The sequence below is a fragment of the Stegostoma tigrinum genome, chromosome 11 (genome assembly GCF_030684315.1).
Source record: "Stegostoma tigrinum isolate sSteTig4 chromosome 11, sSteTig4.hap1, whole genome shotgun sequence".
Classification (NCBI taxonomy): domain Eukaryota; kingdom Metazoa; phylum Chordata; class Chondrichthyes; order Orectolobiformes; family Stegostomatidae; genus Stegostoma; species Stegostoma tigrinum.
The window spans coordinates 31,797,175-31,823,821 of NC_081364.1; the positions used below are offsets into that span (position 1 = coordinate 31,797,175).

Consider the following 26,647-nt stretch of genomic DNA (forward strand, 5'->3'; position numbering starts at 1 on the left):
CTTGAAAAGAGAAGTATACATCACAATATCTTTGTGAACAGTCTTCTTGAAGCTTTTCAACTGCCTGCAAAATCTAGGGCAGTGGATTAAGCAATCACAGTGGGTGAAAGTACTATTCAGTATCGCTTCTAGGTATGGATTCTTTCTTTGCGAGTGTAAATTAATTAATCTCTATATGGGTGTTAGTTGTGCTAACATTAACTTCATTCCCTGTGATATAGAGGGGGGAGAAAAGGTTAGATTTTCCACTGCTCATTGCTAGAAACTGATCACTCTGGAAATGGGTGTAATTGCACATATGGTGAAATCTGGCATTTTCCCACACTTAACCTTTCTGATTATCTATGGATTAAACCGACAGATAATATTCGACTGTAACTTCTGGTCCCAATTCAGCATGATTCACTACGAGGAGAAGGATTGCCAAATATTAGAAAGGCGTCACTTTTTCGACATAGAAGACTTAATGTTACAGCAACAGCCAAAAAAAAATCAGTGTGCATGCAACTGGCTATTTTAGGGCTGAAAATGCTGTTCTGCACAGCTTCTCTTAATAAGTTAATTCATTTAAATAACCTTTTGTTGTAAAAGTTAGCCAGGTTTCAGGTATGGGACAACTAAAAGTTAGTCACCACTTTTGTCCAAGATATCAACAGTTAATTCTGGGGCAATTAACTTACAAACAATATAACTTCTACATGACAAAACACGTGTATGCATACAACACTTCTAACACATTAAATAGCCTAAAATGTTTCACTGCAGGAAGAAACAGGTGTGAGAAGCAATTAAGTGCAGGAGTGGGGTTTTGAAGAAGGTGAGTAGAGAAGTAAGGAGTCTAGGGGCAGTGTTTGAGTTTGGAGGGATCAAAAAGTCTGAATGCTCTACCACTAGGTGGAGCTGGGAAGGAAACTTTGTGCCCCCTGAATTCAAAGTAGTATAAAATCAGCAACAGATTAGAAGTTTATTCTCTCTGAAAAACACATTGAGGAGGCCGGGGAGAAAATGGGGTATAGGGAACGAGGAAAGGGAGAGGTGAGTGATCTAACTGAGTAACAATAAAATCAAGCTCTGTTGCTTTTCACTGAGTTTAGATCACGTGTGTCATTTTCTTATATTTGCACAAAACAGATGGTGACTTGGACTGAACAAGGGACAATTCAGATCTTGTTTTATGATTTATACACTGAGTAAGATGACTGATGTCTGAGGAATGACAAAATTTATCCTATTTAAGATTGAATATCAGCGCATATAGTCAGATAAAGGACTGCAAACATAGCCAAAAATGTTTCGAAGGAAAGATCTCAAATGTGGCAACTTAGGGCTTTCATTTTCATACTTCTGTTCTTCTCTCTATTCTGGAATCAGATCCTGAAATAGTGAAGAACTTGAGCACTGATAATGCAGTGATGACTTTTTGAGAGAGAACAACATTCAGTCTGCTAGAACTTATTTCCCGTTATACTGATTTAATTATTTTAAAATAATTCAAGCACAATCCCATCCATACCAAAGAAAATGTATGTACACTTTTAAGCACAATGCCAATTACATAATTCAAAACTTAGGTCCCAAACTTGTAAGTGCTTTTTTTTATTCCAAAGCAGTTATTCCAGGAATTTACGAGCTTTTATTGCAACTTAGCTGGCCATTAATGTCCATTTGCACTGCATTTTTAACCTCGTCAGTAAAAAGAGATTATCTGAAACTGCTCTGTGATGCACATTTGTTTACGTAACATTGTGTGACTGGAATTATCAAACCACCCCCATTTGGAAAAATTTCCTGGAAAAGCTCACACAGCTACAAATTCCTCTGATCTTGTACTAACATACCCTCTTATATTAAGTGCAAATTGTTCATGGGGTATGTTAATAATTATAAATTAAATAGATGGCACATTCGTACAAAACAACTTTTTCCCTCATTGTCCCTTAGCTTACCCGTTTTGTTGAGCAATGATTTTATTTTTTAATTTTAATTTTGTCAAAAATATTAAATTTGTCAAAAATTAATATTATAGTGTCAAACTACCACATTTGCAAAGATGGGAAAGAAACAGACAAGGTTATTTTTATGCGTACAAGGATGAAACAAACCAAATTCACCTCGTGAGGGATCATTTATTTCAATAGTCCTTTTATAAAAGGTAAGGAATTGGTAGTACATGGAGTGCCAGTGAAGAGCTAGATTTTAGACCATGCAATTTTGTTGACCTGATCACTCTGCATAATGTCAGCAACACTAAGGATATCACTGAACTAAGCAGTGCGATACTGCTGAGCTTTAGAAAATGTTTCAGGTTTCATCTCACTTATAAGATGTCAATGAAAAATCAGGATGAGTAAAGGAGAGTGATGGAAATCAAATGTGATGTCTTTGCTTGATCAACAATAGTGCAAGTTACAAACTTGATGCTAATAGCTGTGAATTTCAGTGCCTCTAGAGTTGTCATTTTTTTTACATGAAAGCCATCTGGATCCTTCTGCACATAAAGAAATTCTGCGATATTAAATATTCTTTGATTATGATTGTGTCATGCTGGCAGAATGCATGGAACAGCTGCAAAACGGAGCTCTTGCCTGAGGTAGAATGATCATCAACACCTGTGTGTAAAATGACTGGATGCTGGTAGCAACTAAATTTATCTCATCCCACCAACCATCCCCCAGCACAATGCTTCATGGATGCAAAACTTAGGACAGAAGAGTAAACTTTAACCTCAAAATATCTAATTCTATGGATTCATTTATCAGCTATGTAATGTAAAATAAGAGATTTGATTATGTCTATCTCCTTTGTAAAATTTCTAGCGTTTAGACTTTATTAGCAATAAATAAATTTAATTCTTCCCAAAACATTAAACCAATAATTGGTTACATTATAAACGAGTGAAAAAGATGGGTATAAAAAAGATTTGCTTTTCATTCTAAGTTATTAGCTTTTAACAAAAATCTGCGAAGCCTACATTTTGAAACATGTCATTCGTGAAAGTATAATTTCATTCGCAATAAAGTGAAATTACCAATCCTGTAACTCTTTCCAAGCAGCTAACCAGTCAGTAAACTCATTAATCCAACTGCATAGTGCATAATATGTTGTGCAACAAATTTTTTGGAAAACGTAATTTAGCATCAGCCAATAAAAATACTGGCAATCTCTGACCTGAGAAGTTGATGAAACTGGATTAATGCTGCTCACTGCACATAATATCTTAGGTAAAATACTGTCATAATCAGACACTGGTGGCAGAGGACAGTGCTGAAACCTATCAACAAGTTAACAAGTTTGTCAAATTATTACCGTTACAGAACTCCACAGCAGCTATTCAGAAAATACAGCAGAATGGACAGAACAGGGTCATGACTTAAAGAAAAGTGCAGGTAAGATCTTCAGAATAGTGAAAGCTTCATATTCTGTTAAAGTAGACAAGCCATTTAAACCGGACTTGAAGCTGATGACTGAAAGATAGAAAATGCATTTACATCGAGCCTTTTATGTCCTCGGATGTCCCAAAGCATTTTGCAGCTTGCTCATTAATAAATAAATTCAATTTTAATACTAAAAACAAAGGAAACAGACAAAGCTCACAGTACTTGACTGACAAATTCATGAAGAAAATGTAGCACGCGCACGAGAATGAAGTTGGTTAAAGGAATGAAACGAGGTAAATAGTTAATAGATTTTTTTTCCCCAAATGGAAGGGATGCAAAGTTCCTTGATCCAGTACTGGGAACTTGTTTTTCTCCATACATACAAAAATAAGCAATCACAATTTTGGAACATGGACACAGTTTGAAGTAATAGAAGTTACAAAGATAACAATCATATTCAACAGTGAAGATAATTGTAAGCAACTCCAGGAAGCAAGCAAGTTAGTAGATTGTACTTATAGGATATAAAAATGTATAATAACTGCAACTGATAAGATTTCTGAAGAATAAGGGTACTATACACTGATTAGTAACATCTTCAAACTGAGAAGTTGTTCAGTCAAACACTTTAAAATGAAAAATGATGTGTTACAAAACTACTAAAATAAACGTGAAATGAAACTTTACAAACAGGAGTGTGGAGGATAATCAAAGAATTAATGCCAGTGTTTTACAAATCAATGGTGATTTGTCTGACTGTGTGACATCAAATTTTGATTAGTTTACTTCATGATATTTGCAAAGGCCATGGGAAGGGAATAGAAGAGATTTACTATGATGGCATTGTGGATGGAGAGGAGATTACATTAGGATTCTCTGTATAAAGATGGTTAAAAAGTGATCAGAAGCAATGTTCTAAATTAGGATGTTCTGACAAGGTAAATCCAAAAAAGTGACTTGCACTAATGAGAAGTCAACAATTTAAGATCATCATTTAAATTTCAAAGGGAAACACTGGACTTCAATTGCACAATGGGAGTTGTTAAGGCATAAATACCCTGCTAGAAATGTAGTTGGAAACTGAATCAATAACTATTTTTAAAATCAAAGTACACAACTATTTTGGAAGGTACAAAAGGAAGGAAATGCACAAAAGATGGGACTGAGTGCCTAACTTGAAGTTGATGCAATGGACCAACTATCTCTTCTGTGTTGATATGAAGTCTACTGACATTGCTTGAAAATGATGAATAAAGGTGGTAGAGAAATTAACAGCAGCATTGCTCAATTCTTTAAATGCATCCCTTACAGTCCAGGTAGAGAAAGGATCAAAACTCCTGAAATACCCACGGGTCGATGCTGAAGAAACTGGTAGCAAGTATAAAGTAGAAGAGAAGCAGTATACTATCTTCTTAATGCCTGCCCATTGCTATCAATGTCTGAATAAGCAGCAGTAACGCATCAGAAGGCATAAAAACCACAGCGGCTCCAACAGTGTATCTTGGCACCGATACAAAGTCATAATTCCAGGATTAACTCTACTTTTCCACAAACCAATGTAACTTATCTTTGTCACAAACATCTGATAGAGAATTTTAACTCCTTCCCCCACCATGGAAATCAAGAGGAACAATGGTGGGGATGGAATGGTTAAAATGGAGTAAGGTTCTACATTCTGCCTTCCCTATGTGATCATCTGAATTTTAAAATCCAGGCACCCAGACACTGCAGACACATCAACAGTCCCTAATACTAGCAGAAATATTCATTAACTATAAAAATCAATCCAAACTTTGTCACTGGGACCAATTCAATCACAACAACAGCATGGAGGAATGCCCCGGTTACTTCCCTCAGGCCAAACCTTGTCAAAAACTGTTTTACAAAATTAATCTTTAAAAAGCCCTTTGGATTTCCTTGTGGGCCAGAAGCAAAAAATGCCTCTCTTGCTTAAGCCTCCTCGTTCCACTAACAGAAACAGAAGCGACAATTGCACATTCCAAAGACACACACTGGACTCAAAGTATTAACTCTGTTTCTCTCTCCACAGATGTCAGCAGATCTGATGAGTTTTCATTTAATTACAGATCTTCAGCATCGCAGTGTTTTGCTCTTTCTTCATATGATGTTGCATGCATTCTTAAGTCACCCACTGCTCTTAATCAGCACATTAAACAAACTTTTGACATTTCTACCTCATTTTGGTTTGAACCACTTCGCAAGTAAATGAGCAGAAATAAAGTAAAATAATTAAAATGAACTCCACATTATCACATGAAATTCAAGTTGATGAATGTGCATCAATCGACTGAAATTAGGAGGAAACAAATAAGAAAGTCAATTTTTACAGCAACTAGAAGAAATCAAGACGTTGGTTAGAAATGCTGTTTAGCAGTCAGTGTAATGATAGAGTAGCACAAAACACATTTTCTCAATTGGATGAATACAAATAAAAATATCACTAAGTGCATAAGTCAAAGACGGCAACAGAACACGAAGTAAGGTTTGGGTTCTATGGTGGTGTTCCCAAAACATGTTGCACTTTGATCAAGATATCTACATAAATTACATCAAAAACAACATAAATCCGATACAGTTAGTTATAGAGAAGATGCAGAATTGTATACAGCTGACATGAAGAAAAATGCATGATTTCACATTGTAATCATACAATCACACACGATAGAAGTAGCAGTGGCTTAGTTTTAAAAACAGAAATAGAATTTCAAGGAAAAAGTATCAACAGAAATAAGATGCACAACTGGTTCTTTTGTAGATATCCAGCTGAATCACTTCAACAGCATATACTGCAGGCCTCCAGACAAAAAAAATCATGATGTAACTTCAATTTTAGCATACTGCATCAATCTAATAACTCCCAAGATAATGGAATGGTTTGACAGTATGTATTAATTAGGTCATTTGGTATAAGCTGTTCGAAATTTCCTGATCTAATATTAGCAACTTAGGTTAATCCTGAGTTTCACCATTTTCCACATTTCATTAATTAAACTTTTTGTAATCAGTACTTTTGATGGCAATCCAAATTGGTCTTAGTAAGACTGTATCAAGAGTCATACTGCATCGTTTGGATGCTTAGTACAATTTAACAGGTATTGAAGAAAGGTAAAAATCACTTTGCATGAAAGAAAACTGAAAGAGTGTTTATATAACAAGTACATTTCATAATGTAAAAATTATGAAAAACATACTAAACTGAATAAACAATTTGAGTCATTCCAACTTCACAACCCAAAGCTGGGTAACAGAAATATTTCCTTCATCGGACTCATATACAATTTATCTTTATAACAAGTTTACTAAAGCTTATACTCTTTTCTGTGGCTTTGTAAAGTAAGGAGTGGAAGAAGAACTAGTGAATATAGTGGCACTCCAAGACCTAGTAGCAATCATCTTGAAAAAGTTTCATTCTTCATCTGCCTGGCTCCATGCTTACAATTATGACATGAAACCTGGCTGAAAGTTACAGAGAATGAAAAATACAGGACATGAAAGAACTTTTATTATTAGGCTTCTGTCAGGGAACAATCACTGGTTTATGATGGATACAAGTGCAGCGACACTGAAGGAATGGGATTTCATGGAGACACACAAGGGCTATGTTTCAATGATTCTGAGTTCAGGATACAACAATGGAGCAAATATACAAACAATAAAGAATATTTCCACGATGAGTGTGTAAGAACATGTAAAGGTTACTGCAGTTCTAAAACAAAAAGGCAATCTTACTTAAGTACTTTGCAGGTGATACATTTTGGTCAGCCGCTCAAATTAAAATACACCGTGGGATTCAACTAAAGATGAACAAAAGATGACATTTCCAGGAGCTTGAAAGAATTCTGTGTCTGAGAGGTAAAACATTTGTTCTCTCATATGCAGAAAACTACATTTCTCGCTCTGTTATTATCAATGGCTTGGAACAAAAGGGCAGGCACGTGCTTAACATGGTATTTATAGGTGATGCAAACACCTCCAGGATGCTACTGTGTCCTTTCTATCAGTCACTTACTGAGCTAATATTCAGTCTGTATTCTTAGTACAGTCATGTGACAGGATATTAGAACTGAACTAAGCAGGGCAATTTCGTAAAAATAGTTAATGATACTTCATTAAAAGGAAATCTAGCACTGCATATTTAGTGTGAAGCTGGATGAACACAGCAGGCCTACTGTGTCCATCCAGCTTCACACAGTGTTATCTCAGATTCTCCAGCATCGGCAGTTCCTACTATGACTGCACATTTAATGTTAGCTTTTCAAATTCTTTGTATGACATCAAAAAAGGAACGATCAACCTCACTCTTCAGAAGATGATTTGAAATGTCTTCAGAAGTAAGCTTTTGTCTAACTATTGTGTTGAATCAAAGGTTTGTATACTTTAATGATGTATTTTGGAGGGGTCATAAATTGAAGCACTGCAGAGGCTGAAAACCTGAAACAACTAATGAACAGAAAATGTTTTAAACACTCAGCAAATTGAGTCACATTTGTCAAGACAGCACAAGTCACATTCGAAACTTCTCAGGAGTAAAAGATATTGGATGTATTGAAAATTAATGAGCAATCGTCTTTTTATAAAAAAAAAATGAACATTATATAATGGGAAAATGTGGGGATATTTTAGGAGCCATTGAATGTCCCCTGACATAAAGCCACCAAAGGCAAAGAATGAAAGCAAGTTCTCTCATGCAGACCTGTTTCTCTGCAGAAGATCTAGAAGCTTCTTCCTGGGCGAGAATCACCTCTCTCTCTGCAGTTATCTGCACACTCTCACGCAGGGCTTCTTCCAGCTCCTCAATTCGCTCGTCTTTCTGTTGCACTGTTTCCTGGGAAAAAGCAGGAAAACTACGGAATATTATTCCAGTGGATAACTGCAAAGGATTGTTAGCAGGTTCTCCAAACAGTTTTCATGGTGCAACTCTACTCGGATTAAAATAACAGGATCAAATCTGAAATGATTAAGAAATAAAGGTAAATTATCAAAATCCACAAACAATTTTTTTTCACACACATTAAAAACAGCACTGATCAGTGGCTCTGCCCAAAATTTTCAAATTTCTACTACTCATCTGTAAATGTAAGATGAGTATAAAGGTAAACCTGCAATTAAAAAAGGTTAAGAGAGGGCCAATTCAGTCTAAAGCATGTAACTGTTCGCTTACAGGCGAGCGATTGAAAACTAGTGCACTTAAGACGAAAGTTAATCAAATCATGAAATGGGAAGGATCTGTAGACTTCTAATTTTTGAAAATGGCCCTTTTCACAACTGTAAGTGAAAACAAAACAAAAACAAATAAAAGATACATAAGCTGTTGTTGGAACTGGCTGGTCACACAGGGGACACTGTGTATTATCGATTCAACGTATAAATTGAATTTGACAGCAGGCTAGCAATTTAATTCACTGAAATTAACAGTGAACGTGTGTACTGGTGTGATCTTGGTACTGAACGGCCAATTTTAAATCCATATGTGGAACCTAACAATGGTGGTATTTAGTGAGTTTTGAGAAGATTTGTAGCTCAGGTTGAGGTTCTGGATGTGAGTTTGCTCGCTGAGCTGGAAGGTTTGTTTTCAGACGTTTCGTCACCATTCTAGGTAACATCATCAGTGAGCCTCCGACGAAGCGCTGGTGTTATGTCCCGCTTTCTATTTATGTGTTTAGGTTTCCTTGGGTTGGTGATGTCATTTCCTGTGTTGGTGATGTCATTTCCTGTTCTTTTTCTCAGAGGATGGTAGATTGGCCCAAATCAATGTGTTTGTTGATGGAGTTCCGGTTGGAATACCATGCTTCTAGGAATTCTCGTGTATGTCTCTGTTTGGCTTGCTTGCAGATACCGACACTTACCAACAGGTGACGAGAGACCCGACCCCACAACTAGAGAACCGAATCACAGCCTTACTCAAAAAACTTGAAAAATCTGGAGAATTAAATAAGAAAGACTTCCAAAACTGAAAACAGATGGATCCAGCACACCACGCTTCTACAGACTACCAAAAATTCACAAACCAGGAGCCTCCCTCAGACCCATAGTGTCGCTACCTGGAACACCAATCTACAGATTAGCCAAGGAACTACACCAAAGACTAAAACACCTGGTAGAAGAGTCCCGCCACTCCATTCGCTCCACTCAAGAATTCCTGAACACCAAAGACACCAAGATAGAAGAGGATGAAATAACGGTCTCCTTTGACGTAACAGCCCTGTTCACATCCATCAACATCAACCTGGCCAAAGAAACACTGACTACACTATTAGAAGAACTGAAGACACATACACCAGACACCACCAACCTCATCAGCAAGGACAACATCATCAAGCTAGTGGACCTATGCCTCACCACCCACTTCACTTTCAATAACAAAACCTACAGACAAACCAACGGTACACCCATGGGATCTCCGATATCAGGGTTCTTAGCAGAGGCAGTAATGCAGAGACTCGAACAAACAGCTCTGCCAATCATCCAACCCAAACTTTGGGTCCGCTACGTGGATGACACCTTTGTCATCACTAAACAAAACAAATTACAGGAAACCTTCAGGACCATCAATAATACCCTTTACTGGCATAACATTCACAAAAGAGGAGGAAAACAACAACAAACTGCCATTCCTAGATGTCACAGTAGAGCGAACAGTCAATGGGGAACTTCAAACCAGCGTCTACAGGAAAACAACACATACGGACCAAATTCTGAACTACAGGAGCAACCATCCCAACGACCACAAACGGAGCTGCATTAGAACATGATTCCAACGAGCCACCACACACTGCAGCACAGAGGAACTACGAACAGCAGAAGAAAATCACCTATACAGCGTATTCAAAAAGAGTGGGTACCCAAAGAACACAGTCCGCTGATTTCTCAGCAACAAACCCAAACAAACAGACAAAACGGGCCCAGAAACCATAACCACTCTCCCCTCCATCAAAGACATTTCCGAAAAGACTGCCAGACTACTCGGACCTCGTGGCATCAGGGTAGCCCACAAACCCACCAACACACTAAAACAGCAGCTAATGAACTTAAAAGACCCTATACAGACAACAAGCAAAACGAACATCATCTACAAAATACCTTGCAAGAACTGTGACAAACACTACATTGGACAAACAGGCAGAAAGCTAGCCACCAGGATACATGAACATCAACTAGCCACAAAACGACATGACCCACTATCACTCGTATCCTTACATACAGATGAGCAAGGACACCACTTTGATTGGGACAACACATCCATCCTAGGACAAGCCAAACAGATACACGCACGAGAATTCCTAGAAGCATGGCATTCCAACTGGAACTCCATCAACAAACCCACTGGCTCCAAATCAATCTACCATCCTCTGAGAAAAAGAACAGGAAATGACATCACCAACACAGGAAATGACATCATCAACCCAAGGAAACCTAAACATATAAATAGAAAGCGGGACATAACACCTGCGCTTCGTCGGAGCCTCACTGATGATGTTACCTAGAATGGTGACGAAACGTCTGAAAACTAACCTTCCAGCTCAGCGAGCAAACTCACATCCAGAATGGTGGTATTTTCAGAGTGTTTGTAGCACATTATGGAGAAACAAATAAAGGCTTACAATGGGCTGTTTTTAAATAAGATTTTCAAGTTTAGTTTAAAAACTGAACAACAAAATAGATATAGTATGTAAAATTAGAAATGACAATACTTATGAGTGCTAAGAAAGCAGTGTAATTATGTTTTTAAAGTCACACCAAATGATGTGATGGGGCAGTGATGTACTTTATGAGTGTTAAAGAAGAGCTAGTTATATACTTAGCAAAAGTATTTGTTATGCAAATAAAATTCATCATTCCGATTTTATGAACTTGTTTTGTGCTTTTTAAATTCAGCATTCAATGAAGGCACCATATCCTTTTAAATGACCCTTAACAAAACATACATTTCACAGAGTGCCCTTCTGCCTCCTGCTCAAGTAATTTCAACTGCAAAACTGTGTATAGAACAAGCAATTTAACCATTGTGTTCACATCAACTTATGACTATAGCAATCCAAGGTAAATTCCACTATGCTACTTTCTCCCCATTGCTGTTCTTCAATTTCATTAGTAACTTGGGTCCTCTATCACTTTGTGAGGATTTTAAACTGATGACTCCTCTACACTTAGTTCAGAAACAGAAAAAAAAGTCACCTATTCACCCCACGAAAATCCATCACAATTTAAAAAGCCTTTATTAAATTTCTGCTCAACTTCTCTGCTGCAATGTAACTGTCTCAGATTTCACATTTTGAATGTACATTTTCTGCCAAACATCATCTTAATTAAGGTACTCTGTACATTTTCTTTAATGGGGTACCCAAAATGTACATAATATTCTGTGGCATAATCACTGTCTTGAAATAAATGTACTGTTCCTTATCATTCTTATGTTCTATTACCCTCGGTTTAAAGCACACATTACTATTAGGCACTTACATTGCAATATCTACATATACCAGCACTTTTAAGGATTTCATTTACCCATAGCCTTTAGTATTTTCTGTGTGGATATTTCCAATTTATGTCTTTTCCTCTCAAAATCATCTTAGTATTAAGCTTTAGTATTTATACTTAGCTTAGTATTTACTGTTCTATTTCTATTAAGCTGTTCATCTTCTCAACACTTCATGATTGTGTTTCTTTCATAATAAACATATTCCAATATTATTTCAGAGATAGTACGAACTGCAGATGTTGGAGAATCTGACATAACAAGATGTAGAGCTGGATGAACACAGGGGGCTTGGACCCTTCTTCAGACCCTTTTTCTGGAGAATGGTCTAGGCCCAAAACGCCAGCCTTCCTGCTCCTCTGATGCTGCTTGGCCTGCTGTGTTCATCCAGCTCTACACCTTGTTATTCCAACATTATGTTGGTTTTGTCCAAATCAAAATCGTTCATATCCAGAACTGTGAACCATGGGGGTATCAAACTTCTATTCACACTTCCAATCTACGATCAACTCAAGTCATGAACTGAAACTACTTATTTCCTCCCTGAAGCCATAGAGTCATTGAGTCATGTTGCTACATTTAATCTTACACCATATGCCTGAACTTTTGCAATTATGGAAATACTTTACCGAAAATCAGTTAAAAATAGATCTACATCTATTGCATTATTTTTAAATGTCAATCTCATCTTCAAAATGACTTACTGAATAATTAAACTTACCTATTCATGAAATAAATTATGCAAATCTATTGCATTTTTAAAAATGATTAGATGATATTCCAAAATTAAAGTTTTGTCAAAGATCTGTAGCTCGGATCATGGATGTTGTTGTTGACTGGCTCACCAAGCTGACTTGTTTTTGTTCAGACCTTTCATCACCATGCTAGGTGACATCATCAGAGGAGCCTCCAATGGAGTAATGTTCTTCCACTCTGCTTGGAATTTATACTGTTCGGTCTGTTATGGTGAGTAGTCATTTCTGTTTTTGATCTGTCTGGGCTTATATATGGGGTCCAATCCTATACGTTTGTTGATTGAAGTGTGAGTGGAGAACCATGCAATGACTGCTACAAACATTACATCGGATAGACAGGAAGGAAACTAGCCTCACAATACATGAACATCAGATAGCAGCAAAACGGCACAACAAACTCTCCTTAATAATGGTACATTCAGACAACGAAGACCATCATTTTAACTGGGACAAAGTAACCACAGTAGCCCAAGCCAAACACAGACACACACGGGAATTCCTACAGGCATGGTTCTGTACCCACACTTCAATCAGCAAACACACAGAATTGGACCCCAGGTACGAACTCATACAGATCAAAACTGGAAATGACAGCATTTACCAGAATGGACCAGACAGTATAAATTCCAAGCAGAGTAGAATAGCATCACTTCATTGGAGGCTCTACTGATGATGTCACCCAGCAAGGTGATGAAACATCTGAACAAAACCAAGCCAGCTTGGGGAGTAATGCTCCAAACTGAAGAATTTATTCACATTTCATACATCCTTAAGCACTCAAAATAGATAAATCCTCTGGTAATTCCCTCAACACGGACATCTATTTCAAACCCAGAGACTCCCATTGCTACCTGGACTACATCTGCTCTTACCCACCTTCCTGCAAGAATGCAATCCCTGACTCCGAATTTCTCCAGCTCCACTGCGTCTGCTCCCAAGATAAAGGATTCCATTCCCAGACATCCCAGATGTTCTCCTACGTCTGGACTACAACTTACCACCCTCCATTGATTCATAATGCCCTCAACGGCATCTCTTGCATTTCCTGCACTCTGTCCTCAAAGCCATCCCCACAACTTGGAATACTGCGTCCAGTTCTGGGCGCCCTATTATAGGAAAGATGTGGATGCTTTGGAGAGGGTTCAGAGGAGGTTTACCAGGATGCTGCCTGGACTGGAGGGCTTATCTTATGAAGAGAGGTTGACTGAGCTCGGTCTCTTTTCATTGGAGAAAAGGAGGAGGAGAGGGGACCTAATTGAGGTATACAAGATAATGAGAGGCATAGATAGAGTTGATAGCCAGAGACTATTTCCCAGGGCAGAAATGGCTAGCACGAGGGGTCATAGTTTTAAGCTGGTTGGTGGAAAGTATCGAGGGGATGTCAGAGGCAGGTTCTTTACGCAGAGAGTTGTGAGAGCATGGAATGCGTTGCCAGCAGCAGTTGTGGAAGCAAGGTCATTGGGGTCATTTAAGAGACTGCTGGACATGTATATGGTCACAGAAATTTGAGGGTGCATACATGAGGATCAATGGTCGGCACAACATTGTGGGCTGAAGGGCCTGTTCTGTGCTGTACTGTTCTATGTTCTATGTTCTAAAAAGACAGAGCCCTTCTGGTCCTCACATACCACTCCACCAAACTTTGCATTCAGTGCATCTTCCTCCGCCACTTCTGCCACACCTGCAATCTGACCCCACCACCAAAGAGATATTTCCCTCCCTACCCCTAATCTGCCTTTTGTAGGGACCACTCACTCTGCAACGCCCTTGTGTGCTCCACATGCCCCACTAATTCTGCCACCCCAGGGATATTTCCTTGCACAAAGTGCTACACCACCCTCTCACCTCCATCCAAGGCCCAAGACAAATTTTCCATATCTGACTGGGGCTCACTAGTTCATCCTCCAACCTGGTCTACTGTATCTATTGCTCCTGACATGGCTTCCTCTACTTTGGTAAGACCAAGTGTAGGCTCAGGGACCATTTCATGCAGCATCTGCATTTAACATGACAAACGACAAATGAGAACACCTTCCAGTCGCCAATCATTTTAACTCCCCCTCCCACTCCCTGTGTGACATGTCCATCCTGGGCCTCCTCTAGTGCCACAACAATGCCACACGCAAACTGGAGGAGCAACAGCTCATAATCCACCTCGGGAGCCTCTAGCCTGACGGCCTAAACACAGAATTCACCAGTTTTAAAATCTCCTCACCCCCAGCCCCATCCCATGTCCAAGCCTCCCTCTCATCCCCAACACGACCTGTCCAACTTCTTCCCCATTTATCCACTCTACCCTTCCTACCGACTAATCCCTACTACCCTCTAACTGCTTCCACCTATCACCACTCCACCTACCTTTCCCCAGCCCCCGCCCCACCCCTCCTCCTTGTATTTATTTCTGAGCTCTCTTTCCCCTCTCCTGTTCTGAAGAAAAGGTTCCAAACCGAAACATCAATTTTCCTACTCCTCTGATGCTGCCTGACCTGCTGAGTTCCTCCAGCTCCAGTGTCATCACTAACTCCAGCATCTGAGTTCTTGCTATCTCCAAAGTATTCTATTAGTTAACATTCACATTTTAGCTCAAAGCAGTGAAAAAAATGTCCATGGTGAGTTAATTAAAAATAAAGTTGTATCCAAGTTAAAACTTAGGTCTGATCCATATTGTGCAGTTATTTAAATTAATAATGAATACTCAACTATATTGTACCACAAGACTGCTGATTGCTTAGCTTAGTTTATTTGTTTATGTGTCTAGTTGAGCAATTTTAAAGTGAATTCATGGTAAAACTGTAAAACAAGTAACAGAATGAATCCCGATTTTCCCAGCAGCATGTCCTCCTTGTATAGTGGGTGTGAAAACGTATATTATTTATCAAAATGTCATCACATTGAAATACAGCAAAAGAATTTCAATGCAATTGTTGTTATCATGCTCTGCAGTAATAAAAACTGAAAGGATTTCCTAACATACTCTTACACAAACCAGCACCACCTTAATTTAGTGATTGAAGTCTCTGTGGTAAGAGGGCCATCAGTTCTAGTCGCAATCTGATTTGCAATAAAAGCTTCTCCTCCCCCTCCACATTAAAGGTGTTAGATCAATATAAACTTGAATGCATTATTATGAATTGCCAGATTAATGTTAAAGCAATGTTTGGAAGTGTGGTTATGATTCAAAAGGAACTTGTTAAACACATCTTATATTCTCAACTAGGTAAGATGATAGTTGTCAAAATCATGGCATGTATTCCCAAGACTCGAGAATTCCTACAATTCAGGGAGTATACATTGCTGGGATTTTATTAGCCATAATCTAAGTCAATCTTGTTTACATAGTTGGCAAGGAAACCAGAATTTCAAATTCTAAATATTACAGTTTTTGTCCAATTCCTCAGCAAATTGTGAGACAATACTCAATGTTTGCAATGATTTCTCAGTTTTTAAAACCTACAATATTTATCTCAATTTTGCTGTCAACATTGGAACAATTTAAATTGGGCTTGGGGTATGACCAATGACACATGCAGTACTTGAGTATTGCTGAAGCTTTCTGTCTTGTGTACATCAGTACAATTCACAAGAATACCAAAGAGAAACCAACATTTATACTGTCTAAGAGGACTGATTTGTTGGCCAGTCAACTCTGATTGGCAGAGGCATTGCCAGGCAAATGCATCAGTGAATGACAGCTGACAGTTAAATGTAAACTTTTATTTAAATTTTTAACCTGACGGGTTGACTCTGATTGGTTAATACACTACTCTGAGAAATGAACCAAAGAACAACTGGTGAATTGAAACAGGCTCAGTGCTTGTACAAACTCAAACCAGCTGGCCACAATCAGTACCGAGCCTGTTGTAAACAATGCTGTTTTACACAATTTGCAGACAAGGCAGTGCTGAAATTCACACAACACATTGCTCACTTCTGTGAGAGGCAGAACATCTAGTTGGCTTGATCACAGCATTCCATTAGTGGCAAAAAAAACAGATTAAACACTCAACATTAAACACCTAACTCTACCTGTTGCTCAAACATTTCAGTTAGGGTAAATGGAGATAGAATGCGCAATTTTCTGGCCACGAGGTGAGAGACTTAGGTCTGTTCACAAGTTTGCACAATATATAGTGAGGAATGATTTCATCAGAGTAACTATTATTACACAGAATGGTTTTGATGTGCCCCACTTCAGCATCATGCTTACATGGTGAACAAATGGCTTCAGCCATGTTTATGAGATTGATTATGTCTTAGAACACAGAACAATACAGCGCAGAACAGGGCCTTCGGCCCTCGATGTTACGCTGGCCTGAGAATTAATCTAAGCCCATCCCCCTACACTATCCCATCATCATCCATATGCTTATCCAAGGACTGTTAAATGCCCCTAATGTGGCTGAGTTCACTACATTGGCAGGCAGGCGTTCCACACCCTTACCACTCTCTGACTAAAGAACCTGCCTCTGACATCTATCACCCCTCAATTTGTAGCTATGCCCCTTCGTACAAGCTGATGTCAACACCCTCGGAAAAAGACTCTCACTGTCCACCTTATCAAATCCTCTGATCATCTTGAATGTCTCTATTAAATCCCCTCTTAGCCTTTATCTCTCCAATGAGAACAGACCCAAGTCCCTCAGCCTTTCTTCGTAAGGCCCTCACTCCAGACCAGGCAACACCCTGGTAAATCTCCTCTTCACCTTTTCCAATGCTTCCACATCCTTCCTGTAATGGAGCGACCAGAACTGCATGCGATATTCCAAGTGAGGCCGCACTAGCATTTTGTACAGTTGCAGCATGACATCACGGCTCTGGACCTCAATCCCTCTACCAATAAAACCTAACACACTGTAAGCCTTTTTAACAGCACTATCCACCTGAGTGGCAACTTTCAGGGATCTATGTACATGGACACCAAGATCCCTCTGCACATCCACACTACCAAGAATCTTTCCATTGACCCAGTATTCTGCCTTTCTATTATTCCTCCCAAAGTGAATCACCTCACATTTATCCGCATCGAACTCCATTTGCCACCTTTCAGCCCAATTCTGCAGTTTATCCAAGTCTCCCTGCAACCTGCAACATTCTTCCACACTGTCCACCACTCCACCGACTTTAGTATCATCTGCAAACTTACTAATCCATCTACCTATGCCTGCGTCCAAGTCATTCATAAAAATGGCAAATAGCAGTGGTCCCAAAACAGATCCTTGTGGCACACCACTAGTAACCGGACCCCAGGGTGAATATTTTCCATCAACCACCACTCGTTGCCTTCATACAGAAAACCAGCTTCTAATCCAAACTGCTAAATCTCCCTCAATCCAATGTCTCCGTATTTTCTCCAATAGCCTACCATGTGGAACATTATCAAAGTCCATGTATACCACGTCAACTGCCTTATCTTCATCCACATGCTTGGTCACCTTCTCAAAAAACTCAATGATGTTTGAGAGACACGACCTGCCCTTGACGAATCCATGTTGACTATCTCCAATCAAATTGTTGCTTGCTAGATGATTTTAAATCCTATCTCTTATAATCCTTCCCAAAACTTTTCCTACAACAGACATAAGGCTCACAGGTGTACAATTACCTGGGTCATCTCTACTGCCCTTCTTGAGCAAGGGCACAACATTTGCAATCCTCCAGTCCTCTCGTACTAAACCTGTAGACAATGAGGACTCAAAGATCAAGGCCAAAGGCTCCACCACCTTCTCCCTAGCTTCCCAGAGAATCATCGGGAAAATCCCATCAGGCCCAGGGGATTTATTTGCCTTCACACTTTCTAGAATTGATAACACTTCCTCCTTACTAACCTCAATCCTTTCAATTCTAGTAGCCTGTAACTCAGTGTTCTCCTCTACAATATTCTCCTTTTCCTGAGTGAAAACAGATGAGAAATAGTCATTTAGCACCTCTCCGATCTCCACAGGGTCCATACACAAATTCCCACTTCTGTCTTTGACTGGCCCTATTCCTATCCTAGTCATCCTCTTATTCCTCACATACCTATAGAAAGCTTTAGGGTTCTCCTTTGTTCTACCTGCTAATGTCTGCTCACATCCCCTCCTTGCTCTTCTTAACACTCTCTTTAAATCCTTCCTAGCTAACCTGTAATTCTCCATCACCTCATCTGAACCATCTCAACTCATCGTCACATAAGCCTCCCTCTTCCACTTAACAAGAGACACAATTTCTTTAGTAACCCACGGTTCCCTTACCTTATCACTTCCTCCCTGCCTCACAGGGAAATACCTGTCAAGGACACACAATATCTGTTCCTTAAACCAGCTCCACATTTCGATTGTCCTCATCCCCTGCATTTTGCTACCCCATTCTATGCTTCCTAAGTCTTGCCTAATCGCATTATAATTGCCCTTCCCCCATCTATAACTCTTGCCCTGTGGCACGTTCCTATCCCGTTCCATTGCTAAACTAAACATAACTGAATTATGGTCACTCCCTCCAAAGTGCTCACCTACTACTAAATCAAACACCTGGCCTGGTTCGTTACCAAGTACCAGGTCCAGTGTGGCCTCCCCTCTTGTCGGCCCTTCGACATACTGCGCCAGGAAACCCTCCTGCCCACATTGGACAAAAAATGATCCATCCAACGTACTTGATTTATAGCAATTCCAGTCAATGTTAGGGAAGTTAAAGTCTCTCATAATGACTACCCTGTTCTTTTCACTCCTGCCCAGAATCGTTTTGCCAATCCTCTCCTCCACATCCCTAGAACTTTGCGGAGGCCTATAAAAAACTCCCAACAGTATGACCTCTCCTCTCCCGTTTCTGACCTCAGCCCATACCACCTCAGTAGACAAGTCCTCGTCAAAAGTTATTTCAGCCACCATTATACTGTTCTTGACTAACAAAGCCACACCTTCCCCTCTTTTATCACGTTCCCTGATCTTAATGAAAGATCTGAACCCTGGAACCTGCAACATCCATTCCTGACCCTGCTCTATTCATGTCTCCGAAATGGTCACAATATCCAAGTCCCAGGTACCTATCCATGCTGCAAGCTCACCTACCTTATTCCGGATACTCCTGGCGTTGAAGTAGACACACTTCAAACCAGCTTGCTGTCTACCAGCATGCTCCTGTGACATCCTGCCCATGTCCTCCCTACTCTCTTCCTCCTGTATACTACAGCTCAGTTTCCCATTCCCCTGCTGAGCTAGTTTAAATCTTACTAAAACAGTGCACTGAAATTAAGTATTCCCTGAGTCATCACCAAAGATGAATATATTATAGAAGGTGTTTAATAAAGTACCACCCATCAGGCTACTTAATAAGAGCCCATGCTTTTGGAGGTGTATGAGGACCTGCTAAATAGTAGAAGACAATGTTGGAATAAAGGGTGACATTTTCAGACAGCAAGTTGTAACCAGTGGAGGGGCACAGGAATCAGAGCTGGTGTCATGATTATTCTCAACACATATTTAAAAACTTGGATTACGTAGTGAATGTACTACAGTTAAGTTTGCAGATGACAAAGAATGTGTGAAGTTGGGGAGGATGACTCTAAGAGTCTATAGAGGGTTACAGATAGGGTAAGCAAGTAGGCGAAAACTTGGCAGAGATTATAATGTGGGGAAATGTGAGATTATATACTTTGGCAGTAAGAACAAATGAGAAATATATTATTTAAATGGAGACAGACTGGAGAAAGCTGCTAAACACAGGAATTTGGGGATCCTTGCATGTAAACCTCAAAAAGTGAATATACAAGTTCAGCACGCAATACAGAAGGGAAATGAAATATTGCCCTTTATTTCAAACGGAATGAATTTTAAAATGGGGGGATTTTGCTTCAAGTATGCACAGCATTAGTCAGATCATAGCAGAACTGCTGTAAACTGTTTTAGGTCCATTATCTAAGGAAAGATATACTAGCATTGAAGGTATGAAGGCATGGCGTTAGGAAGAGATGTTGAGTAGCTTGGACCTGTACTCATGGGAGTTGAGAAGAATGAGAGGTAATCCTCTTGAAATATACAAGATTCTTTTGGGGACTTGACAAGTCAGATGCAGAAAAGCTGTTTTCCTAAAAAGGGACATCTAGAGCAGGTGGCATGTTTTTCAGTCTCATTGTTCGAGATGCTTCAACTGTTTTAAGAGGCACAGGATAGTTGGTTCACTTACAAAAAGTTTTTGGCTTATTCATTTAAAAATCACAGCTTAAGAGATGAAATGAACAAGTTTAATTCATACTTGCAGTGGCTTTTACTGCAGAGTACAGAAAGAGCTCTCGAGCTGATAGAGATTTGAAGGCTTCTCTGTATCACGTTCACAGTCCCAAGCTGTTCAGATAGTCGAAAATCCAGTTGTTTGAAGGGTAAAAGCCTCTAGCATCAATAAATGGTACCTCGTCCACAGATCAAGCTGCTAATTGAACCAACAAAAACTCCATTGTACATAACCTCTTACTTCCAGTTTGTGTGCAACCACACCGCAGCCATTTCCGAAACCAGTGACTGTGCAAGCAGTGTTACAAGAACTGTCAGGTTATCTGCTTTCAAAACTTGCAGCAATCCTTTGTTTGAAAACAATTTTTTTCTCATTTCAGTCCAGATTTAAAAATACAGAAAAATAAAAAGATTTACAGCTTATTGATAAAACCAATCTCATATTGCACGGAGCTGTAGGAATCCCAATGCGTATTTAGACCAGCTGGGTAGGTTTATAGCAGAAAGTAGCAGAAATCTCCCTGGCTGATTTCTCAATTGGGACATCAAGGAAAGGGTGCTCCCGTTGGCCAACAACTGTCCTGCACATGCAAAACCCTTAAGTGTCCAACAGTAGATGCATTTGTGCAAATGGAAACATTGCTAGAAAATCTTGGGTGTGCAAACATTATGCTAAGAACCAGCTTGGGGTTGTCAGTCAGGCTAGCTGTGTGGCACGTGCAGTATTAGAAGTGGCATACTAATAGACAGGGCTTTGTTACTTATAGACACAAACAATGTATACATGCATTATGCCTGTTCCAACAAAAACGGGTGACAGCATTCACTGGTTCGTTTCTCAAGGCAACACCTTGACCAGAGTTGACCTGCTTGGTTTGAAATTTAAACAAGCTTGACAGTCTGTCATTAACTGGCGTATTCTCCATGGCAACACCATTACCAAAGTCCACGTGCCAATGAATCAGCACAGTGCCCTCATGCTGTGTAAATATTGCTTTGGTATATTATCCTAATTAAATTATCCTAAAGATTGCAAAATGAGAAGCTTTATCAAAACAGTACTTTTTTAAAGCAATACTCAAATTCTGTACAATGATTTAAATACCCAATAATTCAGTTTCTCAATCCTATGAGTACTAGTGCGAAGCAGAAATGTACATGATCATTAACAACCATTATCTTCCCTTATTGAGTACACAGATACATCTAATATGTTCTTTTTGGAATAAGCCACACTTCCAAACTCTGTTTATCTTGCATAGTTGTTCAGACTCATCATTAAAGGCTTTGTTAACAGTCGCTGGATGACTCAGTGCCTTCTAAAAAGAAACTGTGGTGTTTAAACTGAGCAAGCAAGCAAGATACTCCAATCAGATTGCTAAATCCTCACTCAGGAGCAAGTTTAAACCATGAAGCAACATCAATGCAGACGGATACAAAAAAATGAAAACAACGGATTAGTTAAGGAAGATGAATATGTTAGCAATTATTACTAATAAATTTATGTCATTCCACATTTGTTAAGTTCATGTTTCAGGGCCAAAGTGGCTATTAAATATTCATTATTCCTTATTGTGTTTATTGATTAGAGTCAAGAGTCATACAGCATGGAAACCGGCCCTTTTGTTCCAGCTTGTCCACGGCGACGAGGTTTCCCAAACTGAACTAGTCCTATTTGCTTACATTTGGTCCATATCCCTCTAAACCTTTCCTTTTCATGTACCTGTCCAAATGTCTTTTAAATGTTGTAATTGTACTCACCTCCAGCACTTCCTCTGGCAGTTCGTTCCATGTATCCATAACTCTCAAAATGCTCTTAAAAACTCACTTGTAGATAAATCCAGCCTGAACTCTTTTAGTTGCTTTCAGTGTGCAATTAATGGGAAGGTACAGCAGGCACAAGACATGACAGGAACATTAGTGTGTAATCTATCGCCAAGGACTGTAACAATGTACTCTTTAACTTCGCACACTTAATGCCAGAAGCTGCTATCAGATATACAGTTGGCTCTATCAGAAAGGAGTGATAACATTTGAGCAGTGAATGGTGACACATAGCCTGAATTTAGACCTGGAGTAGAATTAAGAGGGGAAATACTTAACATGAGAACGACCTTTGAAAACAAACAAGAATATTTACATCTGCTTCAAAAGCATTGGAAAAGCTTTAGATTTTGTTTAACAACAAAGTTAATAGATGTGTGGCTGATCTTTAACAGTGACAGTAAAAATGTGGGAACCTTTCAAAGCCTATCCTGGGGCAAAATACTGAGCATCAAGCTGTCAGAAAAATCTGACATACCATAAGTGAAGAGAGGAGAGGACAGCATGTATCGTCCATCCTTGAGAAGGTGGTAGTAAACTGTCAACTTCAACCGCTGCAGTCCATGATGTGTAAGTATACTTGCACAGCTATTAGGGAGAGTGTTCCAGGATTTTAACATAGGACAGTGTGTGGCTTAGTAGTGAACTTACAGATAGTGGTGTTTCCCATGCATCTGCTGCCCACATACATCTAGATGGTGGAGGTCACAGGTTTGGATGGTGACGTCTGAGAAGCCTTAATGAGCTCTTGCATTGCATCTTGTTAATGGTATGCACTGTCGCCACTATGCATTTAGGCTGAAGGATGTGAATGTTAAAGGTTAAAAATGTTAAACAAGGTGCCATTCAAGGAGGCTGCTTGTTAGTCATAAGTGTCATAAGAGTCATACAGCATGGAAACTGAACCTTCGATCCAACCAGCCCATGTCGAACACAATGCCAAAGTAAACTAGCCCCACCTGCCTGCTCCTGGCCCATATCCTTCCTAATCTTTCCAAAAAGTGTCTTTTAAATATTCTAACTGTACCCACATCCAGCCCTTAGGAACATTATTCCACACAGGAACCACCTTCTGTGTAAAAAAATTTGCCACTCATGTCATTTTTAAATCTCTCTCCTCTCATCTTAAAAATATGGCCCCTAGACTTGAAATTCCCCATACTGGAGAAAATAGATCTATACCCCTCATGATTTTATAAAACTCTATAATGGTCACCTCTCAATCTCCTATGCTCCAGTGAAAATGGTCCTAGCCTATCCAGTGTTTCTTTACAACTCAAATCTTCCATACCTGGCAACAAGCTGGTAAATCTCCTCTGAACCCTCTCTAGCTTAATAACATCCTTCAGAACAGACCTCACCAATGTCTTATACAACTTCAACATGACTTCATAACTCTTATACTCAAAAAACCGAGCATGAAGGCAGGCACGGTAAAAGTCTTCACCTTGTCTATATGTGACACAAACTTCTAGAATTGTGCACCTGAATGCCTAGGGCCCTTTGTTCTACAGCACTACTAAGACCCCAGAACTAATTGTATCTCGAATCCCCATTTCTTTCTGTACAGTAAAGACAAACTTGAAATATTCATTTAATATTGTGCTTCTTGAGTCTCATTGCAGCTGCATTCATCCTGCCCAATGGACAGTATTTCATTACTCCTGACTAGTGGTAGGCAGATTTGGAAGAATCAGATGGTGAGTCACCCGTTGCAGAATCCCAACTTCTGACCAGTTTCTTATAGTCACAGTGCTTATATGGCTGGTCTTGTTCGGTTTCTGTTCAGTAGCAAACCAACCCCCATGACTTCGATCATGGTGGATTCAGTGATGACAGTGCCATTAAATATCCAAGGATGGTGTTTGGACTCTGTTTGGAGGTGGCTCATTGCTTTATATTCGTGTGGCACTAGCCACTACCAGCTCCAGTCTCAATGCCGTGCATTTGGACGTAGAATATTTCACTACCTAAAGAGTCAGTCCCATCTGCCTTCATTCATGAGAACGAGCATGAAGGTATGGAACTTAGGGAAAGAGACTGTGAGGTGCTTGAGCAAACTGACATAGGGAAGGTCAGGGAATTGGAGGTGCTGGCAGGCTTAAAAATGCACAAGTCTCAAATCCAGATTAATTGTATCCCAGACTGCCGGGGAGGCAAGGAAGGAGATTGCAGGGGTACTGACCCAATTTTTTAATTCCTCTCTAGCCATGGGGGAGGTGCCAGAGGACATGAGATCAGCTAAACAACTACAGACTAGCGAGTCTCATGTCTGCGGTAGGGAAGCTATTAGAGAAAATTCTGAAGCAGATCATCTATCTCCATGTGAAGAGGCAAGGCTTGGTAAGGAATAGAATAGCTTTTCTTTTTACAGGGAGATCATGCCAAACAAATTTAATTGAAATTTTTGAAGTGATGACCGGATGTACAGATAAAGGTAGTGCAGTTGATGTAGTTCAAATGGATTTCTGCGAAGCCATTGACAAGGCCCCAAATCGGAGATTTATCAAGGCGGCCAATGCATTTGGCATACAGTGTAATTTCATCAAGTGGATTCAAAGTTAACTCAGATCTATTAGACAGAGGGTAATGACAGAAGCTGCTTTACAGAGTTTAAGCCAGAGCCAAATGGATTACCACAGGGATCCGTGAGAGTTCCCTACTATCAACCTTTTATGTACACGGCATAGATAATTGAATGGGGGACTGGATTAGTAAGTTTGTGGATGGCACAAAGATTAGTCCGGTAGTTAACAATGAGGTTGAGTGTCTAAGGCTACAAGATATAAACAGGATGGTGAAACGAACAGATATATGGCAGATATAATTTAACCCTGAAAAATATCAGGTGATACATTTTGGAAGGAATAATTTGGCAAGGAAAAATTCAATTGACAGCATGACACTAGCAAGTTCTATGGAACAAAGAGACCTAGGAGTGCTATAGTTTCCTCCCACAGTTCAAAGATGTGCAGGTTAGGTGGATAGGCCATGCTAATTTGCTCAAAGTGTTCAGGGATGTGCAAGCTAGCTGGGTTAGTCATGTGAAATACAGGGTTCCAGGGGTAGGGGGATGGGTCTGGGTATGATGCTGTTTGGAGGCTCCATGTGAACCTGTTGGGCCAAATGGCCTCTTTCCACACTGTAGGTATTCGATAATTCAATGAAATAGATTAGCATGCTGCACTCTCCAGAGCCTCCACAGGAACTCTGCACACGTTCACAGAGATGGATGAAGCCACCTTGTATTCTTTCTTTGTAAAGCATGTAGTTTTGGAAAAAGTGTAAATGCACATACACTAAAGGAGGATAAGGACTTGGTTGAGGAGGGGTTGTGCAGCAAAGGGTTAATATTATCTTTACTCAAAGAATTGCAAATGAGCATTGGGAAAGAGTTGTGCTAATGATGACAGATCACATGGAAGTGGAGACTGAAGGTTTTGGCAGGATGTACTCTCAACACAATAGTTATATTTAATAAAGCCTGGTAATGTTTGGTCAGGAGTTCAGATATCACATTATTGCATTAGATATGCTACCGTGTGCACAGAGAAGAGACCTGTATACTTACTTTCACAGATAATACTAAAACTAAATTGTCAACTGCATTTCACTTCTAATCGAAATTACATGGAGCAACTGATAGAATTCTAACATCTTTAACTCACTTAAAACTGTGCGGCATGCCGATTAAACCAAGTAATTGCACTTCATAATTATGCCTTGCTTAAAGGCCTTAGATTTTGCATTAAGAATAATGAGATTATGTGTTCACTGTGAGTCAAAACTCAAGTGGACAACAACATCATGTGCACAGATAAATGTCAAAATGAACAAGTTTTTGTCCTGGTTACCTGCTACTCCAGAAATTTTGGGACTCTCTATTGAAGTATATGGAACATTCCAAGTTGCTGCACTTGGGTAACAGATAACCACAAAACTTGACAGAGAAGGACAGTCATTGTGATTCAAGTGAAAGTGAACTTATAATTG

The 26,647-nt window shown here is 39.5% G+C and overlaps 1 protein-coding gene across 7 annotated transcripts in view; it reads right to left on the reverse strand.

Annotated features, from left to right (window-relative positions):
- LOC125460360 (ERC protein 2) overlaps nt 1-26,647 on the reverse strand; it is a 1,111,380-nt gene that overhangs the window by 567,341 nt on the left and 517,392 nt on the right. For all 7 annotated transcript variants that reach the window (XM_059649888.1, XM_059649889.1, XM_059649890.1 and 4 more), the window contains one exon: nt 8,092-8,223. In XM_059649888.1, coding sequence (XP_059505871.1) covers nt 8,092-8,223 — 132 coding nt within the window. The remainder of the gene's footprint in view (nt 1-8,091; nt 8,224-26,647) is intronic.